The following is an 18,073-nucleotide window of genomic DNA, read 5'->3' on the forward strand; positions in this document are numbered from 1 at the left end:
TAATAATATGTCCAAATGGACATTTTCATATATTTACAGCTATGTACATTAGAGTGGTCCAAAAAATTTTTTTCCGAGAAAGCGTTTGAGGCACCTTTGAAAATTGTTCCTCTTGCCGTAGGAGGTGCTGGTACCAAACTTCACGTTTCTACGTATACATTTAGAGGATGGTCATGATGCTCATATCTTACTCAAGGATTATTGTGCACATATATTAATCAAAGAATTGGTTAAGCAACCTAAGAATATTTCAAATTTAAATTATCTAAAATTATCTCAGTTGTCATGGCAACAGTATCTTTTTTTAAAAATCAACAACATTTTTGCTCAGTGTTACAGCGATCCATTAGCGCATTTCAAGATCATTGAGCACCCTGTATTGGTTAAAGTAGGAAATTGAAAGTTGGTATAGATATTACAAATATTAAAAGGAAAAAACTAAGGGGGTGCCCCGAATTCTAGGATGACATTTTTTCCCCACATACAAAAATTTGGACCACTCTAATGTACATACATAGACAATTAAACGCACATACATGCTCATACATCAATCATGCCGCATCCGCATTTTTCTTCCAAGTTAGCCATGTACAAACATACACGTGTATTCATCTTGCGGTTTGAGGCACCCGCTGCGCGTTGTTTTTATTTCAGACTCTTTGAAAATATAAGTATATATTTTTTTTTTTTATATTTCGCCGAATTATTTAAGTATGTTATTACTCTTGTATGTAGTTATTGTCGTCAGAGCTTAGCCAAATAGTTGGTATTTTAATAAGATTTATAGTAGATTTCCAAAAGAAAACATTTCAAATGTCAGCGGTGGCTATTCGATCAGCAGCCGTCACCAGTCAGCAGGCAACCTGACCGCGTGGCATACATACATACATACAAAACAGACACACGGACAGCGTATTGACACTTGAAAACTGCCTGCCGGCCTTACTGCGAACTTGTGGGTGTGTTGGTTGCCTTGGCGTGGTGGCATGGACATTTGACTCGCTGTCTCCATCGTCCAGTTTAGTCGTGTCACTGATTCAAAAACGGGAAGAATACAAATTCATTCACGCCAAACGTCGAGCGTTCATCATACGCGCCATTTGTTGTTCGCGGCGAGGAAAAACTTGAAAGCAAACGCTAGTAAATAGAAGTTTTTGCAAGATAAATTGCAATTTGTAAATACATATTTTGCATAGTATAACTATAGGCGTTTTCGCATTTCATTCCTTTGCCAGTGTGCGATTGTGTTAATTGCTTTTCCTTGCATACAAAGTGCACTCAAAGTGATTTAGTATTTTTCGTGAAAAAGCCAAGAATAAATTAAAAGAAACACACAATGGGCAATTCAACAATGGTAATTATTTAAATACATTTGTAAGAAAATGAAAAAGGAACGATTTGTTTAAGTGAATGCGCTTGCATATGAATGTATGAGTATTTTCGTATTATTAATCGGAAACTAGTGTCAGCTGGAAATAATTTATATCTACATACACTCCTCGTCATTTCAATAGTTCTTAGTATTTACATTTTTCTTCTGTTTATTTAATATTCATAAACTTTTTATAAAAATTTAACGTATTCTATGTGTAAGGCAGATTTTAAAAAGCTATACACATTAAAAAAAAGTTCAAAGGGTGTGCTATCCTAAGTGAATAAGTTAATAATATTTTTAGAACGTTTAATTTTTTCTTTGCGTTCTTAAGAACATGTGCGATTAATACATTTTTTGAGGGATACCAACGAGTCTGGGAAAACACTTGCGAGTCGCCAATTTTAGATGCCACACGATTGCAAGTCGGTCACCCCCATCAATGACGCACATCCCACTTCACTTTAATAAGCACATTATTTTTCTTCATGGAACAGGCTGCTGTTTATCTTTCCTTGTAGGCATTATTTTTATTTTGAGGTATGGCCGATTCTGCAGAAAAGTAGTAAGAATGAAGAATGTATGCGGTGTTTATAAAGCCACACGAAAAAGTCTTCTTATTTCCTTCAATTCACTGGAACAGTCTTGAAGACAAGAATAGATTTAGATTGAACCAACAAAGGCATATTTTTCACCTTAAATTTACTATCTAATAGTAGTCATGATTAAAAAATAACTACCATGGGTCGGTGGAAATCATTTCAAAATTAATTTCAATGGAAAGCGAATTCATTTCATAAGTTCCAGCAAATCTCCAGGAAAGTTTCATAAAAATTTCGTCGTCAGATAAAGGGAAGGACTTAGTTCCGCTGGAAAGCAATGGGGACTATCCCCGTACGTCACCTACGGGTCCTTGGTATGGTGGGGTAACACGAAAATTATAGAAAAAGTGCAAAGAATCGCATGCCTTGGCATACCCGGGGCAGTGAGTAGCGCACCTCAGGAGGGCCTTAACAAGATATTTCATTTGCAACCGCTGCATATTTTCACCCATGGTACGGTCTCAAAGATGTTTCTCTGAGGTCCAGAGAAGCCCAAACCGGGAAGGAAACCAATTTCGGGTATTGAAGGGAATGAGTCGGCTGATGAGATGGCCAGATGCGACTCAGACATGCCAATAGAAGAAGTGGATAGCTCCGTACTACCACCGTTAAGTGAGCACTTTTAGAAAATTAATGAGTGCACCGTGGCTGTGACGAATGATTTGTAAAACACTCGGGGAAAACTGTGAGACCACAAGCTTATTAGGCCGCGGATAAGTAGTAAAGAGACAGGGGAAACTCAATAGATCTTTTGTAAGAGACCTTACCGGTGTCATCAGAGGACACTGTGCTATATCACCAATGCTTCAACCGTGGCGAATACCAACAAGTACTCTCTGCAAAGGCTGCCATGATGAAGATGAGGAAGATTCAATTGGCTACTATCTATGTCGATGTCCACGGCTACAGACGAAGCGTCTCAAGCACTTGGGTTCACGTTTCTTCAAAAGCCTGTGCGAGGTAGCAGAGGTGGAACTGTTGGATCTCCTAGGCTTCATAAGGGATAGTAATTGGTTTCAGAGAATAATGACTTAAAGCTACTCTTTCGATAATAGGTACGTGTCTCCTCCTGACACCCACTAAAAGGGGGCACTCAACAATTGACAATTCTGTATCCGAGTAAAAGTATGGAATATCACACACACGCTCTCCTAACCTAACCTAACCTAGCTCCGCAAGCTTTATTATTTGGGAATACAAATCCATTCCAGTGTAAAAATGATAATTTATTTATCTTTTCATTTACATTACATGTATCTATGATTTAACTTATACATACCCTGCAAAAAAAGTTATCAATTAATAAAAAATAACCCGCATGTAGTTAGCTTACTTTGCGGGATTTCTATAAAATATATAACTTGTAGTTAGCTACAAAAAGCTAACTTGAAACTAGTTGACAAGTAATGCAGGAGATTGTTTTCTTTAAACGCGTTTCTATTAAAATATCCTGCACTTCGCAAATACTTATTCAAATTGGGAACAAATAAAAGGAAGATCGAAATTTCATATTATCATTTTAAAGTTATATCTAACGGAGTTCGAATATGGGACCACCTAGAGCATAATATGTAAACAAATATGAAATAAAAAAATTAAAAATAATTATATAAAAAAAAATAAAAAATAAATATTTTGGTTTTCCTATTGATATTTTGTGTCCACAAGAGGTAACCTCCCATAGAAATATAGTAACATTCATCAAAGAAAATATACAGATAATAGTGACTTTCAGCTCCTTCCTAATCACCTTAAAGTTAGCTTATAGTTAGATACATTTCATGCAGGATATATACATATATCTCCCATTTACCGCAAGAGTCTGATAATCCAAAAAACCAAAAAACTCTAGAAAAACAGTTTTAAATTTTACAGTTTACATATCGATGGCTAAGTGAAAGATCTACCTATCTCGGCAGTCAGTTCAAAAACGCCCTATACCAGAAAATTTTTCAACAACGCCCTATTTCAGAACCTGTAGCGCATCAGACGTATTTGGTTTCGCATTTACCTTGCAAAATTGGATAAAGTCGTTATCCAATTCATCCAAAATTTCAATGCGAATTCGCCTTCTATTCTCGATTGTTTGGGTTCAAGCCTCGTTTCCGACCAACATAACAAAAAAAAAATTGTTTTCTAATTGCGGTCGCCGCGAACATCCCGTTGTATTTCTAGCATTTCATTTTCCCAAGATATTTTCATTTTAAGTCTGCATTGCGAATGAAAGGAAAATTAAAACCTTAACATGGAAAATGTTATTCATACAGCCGTGCTCCCATTTTCAGAATCGCAAATATTTTGCGTTTTACTTTTCAAATCGCATAATTACGTGCTCCAATATTCGCAAATCGGAAAATTTTTGCGGTTTCAAATCGGTTGCCAATGAGACGGTGGAATGAAAAGTAAATGTTAAAATTAACATAAATAACAAACTAGCTTAGTTTAAATTTATTTTTGATTATGCCCATTATATTTTGCGATACTTTTGGCGTCCNCATCATGTACGAGTACGGCCATGTACGCTATGGCGTATGAGTAACATTATTTCCTACTCCCACTTCATACAAAAAATTATTGCTCATCTTCATTTGACCATTCACAACCGGTTTATTTATCCATCGCTTTTCATTGTTAACCCTTTCCGAACGAATATAAAAATTTAGAAATAAAAATAAATAGAGCCGCATAATACCAAAAGCAATAAGAAGGCACCCGAAGTCAGTTTTTTTAAATTAAAAATGGCTGATCCAAAATGGCGATATATTTTTTAAAAAATTCTTGGGGTCACTGATTACGAATCTTTTTCAAAATTCAAAATGGGGGATTCGAGTTTCCATCAAATCCAATAATTTTTTTTTTAATTTGATCGGCATATATGACATGATTTTAATAAATGAGAGTTATGTATATATGTAGGTACGTATGTGCAAACATATTCATAAATATAGATAATTCTCAAATCCTTCAACAGCAAGCCTGTTGATTTGTCATTGAATTTATTTTTAACAATACAATTTTAATTTCCCTTAAATCGAGTTTTCAATTTTATTCATTCAGAATTTAAATGCATGAGTAGCATACATACGTATGTATGTATGTATGTACAGTTGTATCAGCAGAATTTCAATAGTAAGCGGCGAAGGGATTGTGACACTTTTTATAAGTGTTTTCAGCAGCAAGCAGCAATAATTCAATTTGCAATGCATTTTTGTTGACGACAACAAATGTTTCAAACATCATTTCATACAACAGAGCAAATATGTATATATATGTATGTATGTATGTATGTATTTCGGCATGCAATATATGTAGCCTTATGAACACAACTTAAATGACGATCACAGGCGAACTACACCTCAATCGAGGATCCGTTGAGAGCAGCTACATTATGTATACAGTTAAGCATACGAACAAACTAAAATCTTATTATAGTTATCATAAGTAGTGTAAGTATGTTCGAATGTATGGCTGTACAGGTGAATGCTTTGATGCACTTTTGGGCAAGCTATAGCAAAAAATAAGAAACCACTATAAATCGTTGATTCATTTATCAATATTATACTTACACACATACATATATACTTATGTGTGTATATGAATATGCTGTAAACTCAAAAATAAATACATTAAAAAAAAAATAAATAAAAAAATTTAATTTAAAACATTTTCAATGCAATTTGAATATACACTTTTAAATATCATTCTAACGACAATTCTATTGTCTACAAAATTCAAGCTTCATTGCTAGTGTGCGGTAAAATGAAATGCAGCGTTCACTTGAAGCATGCATGTAAGTAAATTTGGTCTGCTTGTAAGTAAATATTCAATATGCACTAAAAATTTTAAGATTTTCGAGCACTTATGCCAAAAATAATAGGCTGAAAAAAAAAAATTATTTGCAAAATAAATTATTTAACATAGAAATGTTTGTGTTTGTAAGTGTCTATTAATGCATATGTATGCACATTAGGGTGGTACAAAAAAAAAACAAATCCGCAATTTTAATGCTCTCACCCCTAAGGTTGTTCTACATATACCGAAAAAATATACCCCTATTGTTTATTTTGAAATAAAAAATATCTAGCGATCGCTCAAAGCACATACAATTCTTGAAAATCAATATTTTTCGATGGGTCCCCCCATTTCATTTTTAGGGATTGTCCACGGATCTACAAAATATACATAGTTACTATGAAAAAAATTTTAAACAAACAATTCACATGCATTTTTGGACCACCCTAAGCGACTCTCTGGGGCTGTACGTATTTGCAGCAATTGCTGCACTTTTCATTGGCCAATCTTTAAGGTAGCACTCACTCAGAACATTGCAACAACACCATGCTTAATACAAATATGTATGTATGTAAGATGCATTTGACAGCGCCTACACCGTTACACACTAGTGCTGCATTTGACTTAGGCGAATTTTTGTGTCTGCCTTCATATGTAAGCACCCAAGGTATGTTTGTATATATGTCGATGTGCGCCGCCACGTCAACTCACTGATGCGGCAATAAATTTCTAAATATTCATGTTTTGTATATTTTTAAAACGTTTCTTCTTCAGCAGCGGCTACATTCAGCAGGGCGGGCGAACAACCTTTTGCATGGCGCAAAGCGGCGAATNAGTTTGTGGCTATTTTCACGGCGCGAATGACACGATGAATTGGTGAAAATTTGGCAGCTAAGAAGTTGTTGGAGGCAAAGAAAGTACAAATACATACATATTCGATGAAATTTTAGAGAATTTGAAATCGCACACCCAGCGCCCTTATTTTGCGAGTGTTAATATCCTTAAAAGGTATTAATCTATTATTTGTAGAAAATGCCTGCTGCAATCTGAAGTATTTTTCAACCATGGCCAAGTGTCTTTAATCCCACTGTTGCTAGGGTCGGCCACTCATAGATTTGGCATCCTTGCCTAATCCTTTCTAACAGATCTCATCTCTGGTTTTAAGTGGGTCGAGTGGTAAATTTTGGTAGTTTGCTTTTGATTTACCTGTGCAGGGCATCTACATACAAATGTCGACAGCATGGAATGTATTTAGTGCACAGCCGCGCCCGCTATTCAATCCGCTGTCTCCTTCCCATAGATTCTTAATTGCCATGTATTTAGGAATTGATGCCAACCCTATCCTACAATCGTCCAAAAGTTGCGACCTAACCGCGGAAGAGGTGATCGCCTGAATAACTGTCTGGCCTACCAGAGAAAATGATAGCTTGCGTACTGCGGGTTATTGGTTCTTTTTTGTACTTTACCGCTATGTCTGTATATCAATGTACATATTTGGTATCAAAGAAAGGTCATCCATTAGCTCAGAGTTCGCTTTATGGAAGTTTCGTTGCATGGACTTAGATTTCGCGGCACCGTGACATAAGCGACATTTGCCTTGGAAAATACGAACGGAAACACTTCAGACAGAACTCTAAATGTTCCAGTACTAAAATACTTGATGGATTAGCAAAGTTCGCTCGTATTTTAATTTTATGGCCTACTAAAATTATCATACCATGGCCGGAGTATGGGTAGTTCTCAAAAAAGTGGAAAAAATTATTAAAATAAAGGCCTGAGCGAAATTAAAGTTTATGACTTACATACATATATACACGTCTGGGCGACGCCGACTGCGCTGTATCCTCAGGGTACCGTCGCGTGTTCGTATAAATGAAATTAAGCGAAAATTAATTATTGATTCATAATGAATCGGTTAAAATCCAATACGCTAAATTGCACTTAATTTTCGGCTTCAACTTCGTGTATACAAACACGCGACGCTACGCCGAGGCGTCGCCCAGGTATGCTTATATAGTATAGTTATTCCTTCTTGGCATACATTTTTTGATATAATTTTTTAGAGATGTGTATTTTGGTGTAATGAAGTTTTTGCCTGACAAGACCCCTGGTAAAATATTCTGAAGAATAATTTTCTAGCACATATCAATCCTCTAACGGGCTTCAAAATTTGCTGTTCGTAGGGTTACTTGAAATAAGGGTAAAAACGAGCCTTTCAGGCGGGAGCTGATGGGTTAAAATGTTCTACAAAAATTTTTCCCATGAATTTTTTCTAGATATCGTCACTAGACATGAATAAAGACGCGCGAGTGTTTTGACGGCGAAAAAGGACGAATAAAAAAAAATGTCGGGAAAAGACGAGTAAAAAAATTTACCTGGTCAAACTCTTTGGTGTATTTATATACTGTTTGTTACGCCCTCCAACCTAGTTGACCGCGAAAATGAGTTTACGCGTATTTCTTCACCGTTAAATAGGTTACCGCGTCTTTGTTCGCTGAAGTTTTTTTATGCGTTGGTTTTCGCGGTCCGCTTTTGAGCTCGCGTCTTTATTCGTGTCTAGTGACGATATGTTTGAAACTTTAATTTCGCTTAGACTTTTATTTTAACAATTTTTCCAACGTTTTAAAAGTTCTTAGGCCGAGACTGGAAAACTTTAGTAGACCACAAAATGAAATTACGAGCTAAGGTTTGAAAATCCATCGAGTGTTTTATTATTGAATATGTAAAATTGCAGAAAATATTGGCAAAGTGTGGGCTGGTTTGAGTTTCTTTAAACGTGATGGGACGATTTTTTTTCAAACTACGGAGGCATAAGCGACAGTATCCTTCTGGCTTAACTAAATAGTAACTTTATATGGATACGAATTCCAAATAATTCTTTCATCAAGGGTAATATGAAGACATTTGACTTGAATGAATGCTGACTGCAACTGACCCAATTTTCGGGTATAAATTTCTTGTGATTGGTATAATAGAAGTGTTCCCTGAAAGCCCAACACTATTAGAAAATGCATCAAGGACATTTCGATTCCAGCTCATTAGGCAAGAACGACTAGGAACGATTCGAAGCCCACGTTCATAAAATTATTTCTGTGCACGCTTGGCCATGGGGTAGCCGAAGCCTGCATTAATTGACATCCAAATATGAGGCCTTCACTGGGCAGTGAACAGTTTTGCAAGTGAGTTTTGATGTTTACTGCAAGTCTTGAGTGGCCAGACCAACTTCGCCGTCGTCGGAAAGTAAATGAGATTAATTTTGTGTAGCCTGTACACTATTTCATTCGGTCATTCTCCGTGGACCGCTCAAATATGCCTTGCGCATTTGTGCATTGGGTTTAATAGTAGCCAAAGCAACATTGTTCAGCAAATTGAAAATGGTTTGTGAGTACCACTCATATTAAGTACGCCACCTATTACCCCTCCGCACAAGTGTATAATGCATTGCTGCAAACTTTGTGCAGCACGCGTCGTATACCCACCGCCCATCACTCCCTCCCGGGCAGCGCAGTGCAGCGCAGTGACAGCGGCAGCTGTTGCTGTTTCCCCATTGCATTTGCTAATGTAGCATTTGCTTAGGCTTGGCCCGTTCAGTCGTAGTCATTATCGTCATCGTCGTGGTCGTGGTCGTGGTCGTGGTGTCATCTTCACACATTTCGCTCCCAGCCGCCAGCCATCAGCCTTTAGCCTGGCCTAGGCTGGGCTAAATTGTGCTGTGCCGTACTATGTTGGGCTGTGTTGTGCTGGGGGCAAGCGCTCATTAGTTGCAAGTTATTATTATAACATCTTCAATCGAAACAGCAGGAGGTGGCATATTTTGGGCATACAGGTGTAAGCGCGTTGGCGGCAGCAAACATTATTATTTTTTTTTTCGACGCTCAAAAGAAAACTGCATACCAGTACTTTTAAAACAGCAACTACAACTACTGCTTTATAATCGTTTGCTCTACAACAACACCATTACGAATTGTTGGCGCTTTAGTTGGCTCCAAAGAAAGCGCTGCCAGCGTGTAACACCCAGTGGCAAACGCCCAACGAACAACGTGTCGCATTGCCAAACGTACGCGCATCCAACGCGAACACGCTCCGTGCCACACTACAAGCGCAATCGTAATTAGAAAACGCATTTGCAGTCAAAATTTATTGCATTGTCCTTAACGTGTTGTCGCTGTCGTAGTCGTTGTTGTGTACTTCGTTGTGCCGTTACGTATCGTCTCACACCTATTAAAAACATCTGGTGTCGTCCTTATTGTTACTAAACGTATAAAAAAAAGTGAGCATCCTTTGCTGTATCGGAAAGTTTTGTGACTAGTTTTTAACAAAGCAACGGCATGGTGAGTATCCCGACAGGATAGTGTAAAATAATGAAAATCTATGAATTAGTTAAAGCGTGTGGGAGAAATTGGCGAACTTTTTAAAAGTTATAAACAAATTTTAGCATATGAAAACCAATTTAAATTTTCTCGAATATTTAGCCAATTCTAATTTGAGTTGAATGCTACCACTAACCTAGGACCTAATCTCTAAAATTTAGAAAAAGATTTTGCGAATAGCGGTCGCGCTCGGGAGGCAATGACAAACCGCCGGGTGAATTTCTGCTATGAAAAGGCTTCTCATAAAACGTTTGCCATTTGCAGGCAGCGCAAAATTGTAGGTCTCTCCATTTTTATAATAGCATCAGGACGCAGACAAAAAATTGGAACAGAAGCTCGGCCAACCATTTATATTAAAATTAACAATAGCTCATTACTAGAGCTCGGATATTTATGCAAGCCCAGACCTGTATAGAAACTCATTATAGGAGGCAGTGAGCTAATTTGGTTCTATTATGTTTCGCATAAGTATTTTCACATATTTTGCATGTTTGCATATCTTTTAGAATATTAGCATGCCGTTGAGCAGAATTGCAAATGCTATCGTAGGTGGCATTATCAAAAGCACCCTCCATGTCTACAAATATGCCCAAGTTGAATTCTGGAATTGCTTATTCTGGCAATCAGATTTTGCAAAGCCGTCTCACAGAATTTCCCCGCCGAGTATGATGAGAGCGCTTAACTACACTCTAAAAAATTGTTGTTTAAATTTGCGCATATTAAGATAGGTAACCAGTTTCCTCTCTTAATGAATGCAAATTTACACAACGTGTTAATTAAATTAAACACTGCTTGTTTAATTTTAATTATCATATGTGTGGCGTAGAAATTTCAAATTTGTTTGTTGAGTTCTAAAAATTTATTGTTCACAATTCCACAGTTTACACATAAAATGTTTAAATTTTGCTCGAAGAAGTTTTTGTTTAGATTTATGCATAGCTAAACAGTTTACTCTCCTAATGTGTGCAAAATTAAACACTGTGTGTTTACTTTTAATTACAAAATTTGTCACGTAGAGAAAAATTACACACAAAGTGTTTAAAATAGAGTAAATATGAGCACTTAATGTTCATTATTAGTAAACATGTATTTTTACTTTAAAACTTATTACAACTTTAAACATTTCATGTGTATTTTTTAAACATCTCATGTTCAAAATCAATTCTTGAACATCTTTTGCGTATATTTACAAAGGTTATGGTTGAGAAATAAACACTTCTCAGTAGTAGTTTTACATGCATTATTTAGAGCGTACATATACCAATATTTCCAGGCATTTTAGCATGAAGGATGTTTTGCTGATAGGCCTGTAGCTTCTGTCGCTAATATAGTAGGGCTGTCAGATATCCTCGTTTTCGAGGATTTGTCCTGATTTAAACAAATTGTCCTGGTGTCCTGGTCCACACCTAAATTGCCCTGTTTTTTTTAATGCAGGTCAATGCAGACAACCATCTAATTTTTAGAAAATTTTGCCTTTGAAAAAAAAAAACTTAAGCTTTCTGTCATTAGTAGTCGAATATCGATAATCAAACATTGGACAATATCTGGTGAGTTTACCTTCTTTCTGTTTAGTTTATTTGGTTAAAATCTAATTTTGTAGCTTCAGGCAAATGCCAAAAAAGTGCAAGTTATTGAACAGGTGCTACGTAGTAGATAATTTCAAGAGTTAAATCTCTTCCAAAAGGCTTCTCTGAAGTCATACCTTGACACTGTGGCTCTCGCATACCCTCCCTCTCCAGTCGTGGGAGAGGAAGGCGTAACTATCATCTGTTTCCTAGGAAAGTGAGTCTCTAGAAGAACAGTGAGTGCCTCAATCCTAATCTCCGTTAAAGTGTCATCAAGCTTCTTGAGTGACCGCAGCTTTGTGGTTTGGTCCTTCTTCAGAACTTTTACCAGCCTAGCCGTTTGACTCAAGGTTTCAATCCGGCTGCAGGCAAACATGCGCATTGGTTTCTTTCAAAACTTAATTATAAAAACTTAATAACAAGTTACGGTTCTGATATTTTAGTCTTATAAAGCCCAGGTTCGGGGGCATCCATCCCACCACTTATCGAGCCGTATTCCTATCCGCCAACATCTTAAAGTATTCACACTCAGATTCTTCTGCTTCTCTTTTTATTTTCTCCCGGCATCGCTCAGTGGTTGCGCTCATCGCCGTCGGATTTGAGGTGTCTTGGTATGCTGCGATTTTTTGAGCATCGTCATAGATATTAGATACCAGATATTTCTGTGGGGTGTGGTTGGGAGATGGCGCTGGTTTTCAGCCAGGCGATGCGAAGTTGCTTGCTTGTGGACCTTAGCTGCGAAAAGGTTGTGATCTGAAACGATGCTGGCTGCTTGGGTTAAATACACGCCAAGAACGCTTGAAGCATATCTTTTGCCCATCACTACGTGGCTATTTAGTTTTAATTTAGTGATAGTAGTTTTTAATAATTTCTGGCTTGAAATTTGAAATTCAATTAATTCAAACACTAAGAGATTAATGTAATAAATATATGAGTATTTATGGTGTGTTTACATATAACAAAATCCACTGATATGTTGACTTATTCTATTGATAAATATATACTTATGTTGGATCTCCACTAGGCATTAAATGGCAAAATTTTTAATAACAAAGTTGGGCATTAAAAAATATTCGTGTCATTTCGTTAAAAAAATAGTCATTAAGCTCATTTCAGCATGGCATTTTTTAAATGTTTCTAATTTTTCGTCATTTCAATGCCTAGTGGAGACTCGGCATTACATATATATGCATGCATATTTTTTTTTGTGAATCGTACCTTCATGTATTAATATCAATTTTTTTTCCTTTTATTTCAGGATGAACTCTCCAAAGACCAAATCGAATGTAAGTAATTCCTTCGAATAAAAATTAGCATGAAAAGACTAAATCTAGGGAAGAAACAATACGAGTAAATACAAGCACATACTCGATACTTTTCGTTCGATACCAAGTAATTTTGGGATCGATGCTTTTGAATCCAGTACTGAGTAGGTATCAAAAAACAAATGCACGTACCGAAAGCAGATAAAATGGCTTTAGCAATTTTTTTTCACTGTTATTCCTACGGTGTCCTCAAACCTTACCTACTAAACTCCTTGCTTTGATCAAAGACTGTTTGTTTTCTTGTTGTAGAAGACAAATATAGTGCAAATGAGCAAAGTGGTCAAAAATTTAAACAACATAAAATAAATGGGAGGGCTGTGTGTGAGCACTTAATTCAAATTTTTTGTTTTGGAATATGACGTTCTTGCAGCAGTAGCTGCACAAAAAATATTATCCATAGAAAGGCATATTTTACAAACTGTGCTAGAAGAGCTGTCCAAAACTTTTAGAGTAGTGTGCTGCATATATACATATGTATTTATACATATGTTTCTATAGCAAATCGACTAATGCCATTCCAAATACTAAACACCTGAGTCACAATCAAGTTACAAAAAAAAAAAAAACAATACAAACAATAGAAACAACAGACAATCCGCATGCAGCCCCACTGTTTGATTTGTCAAGCAGTTTTATTGTGTCCGCGCAACGATGTTGTTAAACCGAGATAATAATAAACAAGTAGCTTAGACTTTCAAATTGACTGACAGAATCGCCAACACACGCGACTGTGTATTGCACCGCTTAATATTTCCGCTTAAGTTGCATAATGAAGTGGCTGCACACTTTACACCGTATGGTGCATGCCACAAGCCATAAAATGTGTCAGTAAACGCCTACGCAGTGATTAGAAAATTTTATGATGAAAGCTAAACCGAAAGTGATTTTTTTTTTTTATAAAGGAGAAGCAAATAAATACTCAAAGGTAAATATTTACATACAGTACAAGTTCATAATATGTATGTATGTACAATTAAGTTACCAGGAAACATTTACATATGTACATACATATGTACGTGCATATACAGCTGCAGCTAGAAAATGTATTGTATATATTTTTTTTTTTTTGAATTTATCTTGTTACAAATTCGATTGCTTGGCTGGCTAAACATTGCGTGTTTGGCTATTTTTCGTGTAAAGCGATCAAAAGTAAACTTTCAAATTTTTGTCATAAGCCCGCTATGTAGTTTCAGTTCTCGCTATAAAAATAGGAAAAACACAAAGCGTGTGCAAATCTGAGCACATAGCTACAGGCTCAGGTTGAAAGCATTATTAAAAGCGAGTCTAGTTTATTCTAGTTCTGCTGAATTACAAATTTCAAAATACATACAACATTTCGCAGAAAGCTGAAAATGGGTATAGGTCTGCTAAAAACCAAATCCAATTTTATACAAATAAATTCAAGTTCGGGCTAAATCGAATACCGTTTTTTCGCTTTTGCATAATAAGCAGGGATGCTTTTCGCCGATTTTAAACATTTTCTATAATATGCTCAGTTAGACTGAATGAAATAATTGAACCAGGCCTGGCAGAAATCAATAAATCGATTAACGAAATACACTTATATAGTCTTATATAGTTTTACAAAGGTTATAATAATTTTTATAATAATTTTTCTTACTGGCAGATTAACTTGGAGTAAACGGGGGTCTTTAGTTATTGAAATATCGGAGAGACCAAAATTTTGGTCCGATTTGGAAAACTCCTTGTGGTCTCTTGCTGGTCATTGCAGGTTATTTGAGTATTTGCATACATGGAAGTTGTCCACTTCGGTCAGTGAAATCTGTGTGATTAAGAAAATAACATAGCAGATCACATGATAACTCTTATGCCCTTACAAGGCTCGATCTGCAGTTCATAGTGTCACTGTACCTAGAAGAACATGACTTTAATAGATTGCAATTAATAGACCTCAAGAGGTTCTCAATTAAGACCTACTGTGACTCAAATAAATGACCACGTATTGTTTTTTTTTTTAATATTCGTAATATTTTTCCAGCTAAATTTTTTTGTTATCTTTATAAAAAATATCGTCCAAGCTTTAACCAAGACCGTGTAAATCACAGTTTCAAACTTTATACAAATGTTAGGAAAAATCAAAAAAATTTTCATCAGAATTTCAACTTTTTATTCTGAATTTTTTGAAATTTTTTGGGCATGCAGTTTTATAGCCCATACAATTTTAGTCTAATGAAGCGCAAATGGCTAAAAAAAACCTTGATTTTTGAAATTTTTTTTGGAGACTACTTTTTCGTTTTGTTTTTAATATACATACATAATAATTTTCTAAAAATTCATTCATCAATTTTTTGAGGTTAGGCTTGTATGGATGGTGTGCGTAAACATTAACCGATTAAGGCAATTTTAAGACTGTTCATTTGCAATATTATTATAAATATATGGACAAAATTTCGGACTCGTGCATTCAACGGTGGGATTTTAATGACATTTTTAAGCATTTTTGAGGTTAAGTTTGTACGGGAAGTAAGTGTTAAAGTAAATATATTATGCATATTTTTTGCACACTTAAGTTATTCTATTACTGTTAACATATGGACGGAATTTTGGAATACTAAATTCATCGGTGCCCTTTTAATGGCATCTTTAAGACGTTCTTGAGGTTAAGCTTGTATGGGAGGTATGTTTTAAAATAAATCGATCACACCCAGTTTTCGGGTTTTTCTTGACTTATGTCCTTCGAGGTTAAATACGAAAAATTTAGGACATACGCCAACTCCATCTAATTTTCTCAAAAGCTATATGGGGCTGAACCACTCTGTGCCCTTGCGTGCCTTTTAGTGATATGATATCAAACCGAAAGTATTGATACGGTACTCATTTAAAGTATCGCTGTAAAAATATCGGGTACTTATGTATGAATATCGGTATAAAAATACTCAATTTCCTAAATATAGGTACCAAATTCAAAAAATTAAATTCCTTTATGGGTCTCGAATGTGTTTATAAATTTTTCAAAATTGGATCCGAAATTTTGAATTTTAAAATTTGATGATCATATTCGTAATCAGCGACCCGTGAATAACAATTTTAAATTTTTACCGAATTTTCAAGAATATAACCGATCTTTTTACCTAGACCAATTTTGCAGAGGGTATGAATAAAAATACTTATCCGCCATTTTGAATTTTGAAAATTCATTAGCATTCGTAATTAGCGGCCCCAAAACCCTCGAGTAACAAATTTCAAGTTAATCCCACGATTTAAAAAAAAAATGCCACTCATTATTTAAAAGCAATTATTTTCATCGATTTTTTAAGAATATAACCGATTTGTTTCTACCTGAACCAACTTCGGAGTGAGACGAGTTTCAGTTGACGAAGAATGCCACCTGAAATGCAGTTTCCTAACCTAAACTATGTTCATCGCGTGAAATTGGAAAGTGTACCAGAAAAAATAATATCTAACCTGTGTCGTACGTCTTTATGAGCAAGGATCGATATATCCTTAAGAAAATACCTTTTTTAGTTTTTCATCCTCTAAAACCTCATTGTATAATGTAAATTTCATTGCTTTGAACTCACCATCCCTTTTACAGTGCTGCGTAACGCGTTCAATGCATTCGATGCCGAGAAGAATGGCTACATCAACACCACCATGGTGGGCACCATTCTCAGTATGTTGGGCCATCAGTTAGACGATGCCATGCTTGCCGAAATTATCGCTGAAGTCGATGAAGATGGTTCGGGACAAATTGAGTTCGAAGAATTCACCACATTGGCGGCGCGTTTCCTTGTTGAAGAGGATGCTGAAGCGATGCAAGCCGAACTGAAGGAGGCATTCCGTTTGTACGATAAGGAGGGCAACGGTTACATCACCACCGGTGTGCTGCGTGAAATTCTGCGTGAATTGGATGATAAGTTGACAAATGACGATTTGGACATGATGATTGAGGAAATCGATTCTGATGGCTCCGGAACGGTTGATTTTGATGGTGAGTGGTGGTGAACTACTTTCTGAAAGATTTGTAAGTGTAACTGGTTGTTTGTATTTTCGCTCTTTATAGAATTCATGGAGGTCATGACTGGCGAGTAAAGAGTGTATTGGCAACTAGGCGCAACGTAATGCAATTGCTTCAGTTTTTTTTTTTTGTAATTACTTATATACCTATGTTTACTGCCTATAGCAATTAAAGATTGAAGGAACACTCACACACTAACTCGTCAGGCAATTCATCAGCGTAACGCAAATCATGTCTTGTCAACTTTTGGTTTTTGTTTTTTTGATATTATTATTTTACTTGCGAATTGGCGTCTTTTTTTGGAAATGATTGCACTGCAAGTAATTTCTTATACTTATACTTATATTTATATTTATTGTTGTAGTTTTATTGTTTCATGTCATAGAGACTAAAAATTAAAAATTAAATCAACAAAAGAAAAGCAAACGTTAAATGTTAAAGTGCTTTATGTTATACTTAAAAATATTGTTAATTTTTCATGCACTTACATACATATATACTTATATACGTTTATTTATTAGAAACATGCTCTACATTTTAAAGTTTTGTGTCCAATTTTTATTATACAATAACCAAACCAAACTGCTTAAAATACTCAATCACTGGCTTGTGACCGTCTGAATACACTGTAGTCACAAATGTCAAACATTAATAAAATACATTACATTTTTACATATAAAACACTAAAATTATTATCGTTTTTTTGTTTTTTTATTTTTAAACTTATTGTTGGAAATACATATATACATATATATGTAATTAATTAAAACCGACCATCGAGGATGAGCACAAACAATCCTTTGCAGATCGTAGCCAATTCAGTGAATAACTGCGACGCAAATAAATTATGCTTACTGATTTATAGCGAATCAAAAAAAAACATAAATATATGACACTTACCAACAAGCTACTTATTCTATAAACAATATATACATATATACATATATATATTTTTATGAGTTTATGAAAATTATTTAAACTTTTATACGCAATGCTCGTAATTGAACCAAACAAGAGAAAATCAATATGCACAACTATAAAATTAAGACGTAAAACTTATGCATACAC

At 35.5% G+C, this 18,073-nt stretch overlaps 1 protein-coding gene across 2 annotated transcripts; it reads left to right on the forward strand.

The window, feature by feature from the left end:
• Positions 1-1,216: 1,216 nt before the first annotated feature.
• On the forward strand, positions 1,217-17,683 carry LOC108374084 (troponin C). Of its 2 annotated transcripts, none has more exons than XM_017630051.1 (4): positions 1,217-1,354; positions 12,960-12,987; positions 16,583-16,978; positions 17,051-17,683. In XM_017630051.1, exons 1-4 carry the CDS (start codon positions 1,337-1,339, stop codon positions 17,077-17,079), a joined length of 471 nt encoding a protein of 156 aa, XP_017485540.1. In that variant the 5' UTR covers positions 1,217-1,336; the 3' UTR covers positions 17,080-17,683. The 2 variants fall into 2 exon arrangements, with proteins under 2 accessions (XP_017485540.1, XP_017485541.1); XM_017630052.1 differs by lacking the exon at positions 1,217-1,354 and adding an exon at positions 9,383-10,097.
• Positions 17,684-18,073: the final 390 nt, after the last annotated feature.

This window comes from Rhagoletis zephyria, unplaced genomic scaffold (genome assembly GCF_001687245.7).
Source record: "Rhagoletis zephyria isolate East Lansing unplaced genomic scaffold, Rhagoletis_zephyria_1.1 Rzeph_scaffold_07317, whole genome shotgun sequence".
Lineage (NCBI taxonomy): Eukaryota > Metazoa > Arthropoda > Insecta > Diptera > Tephritidae > Rhagoletis > Rhagoletis zephyria.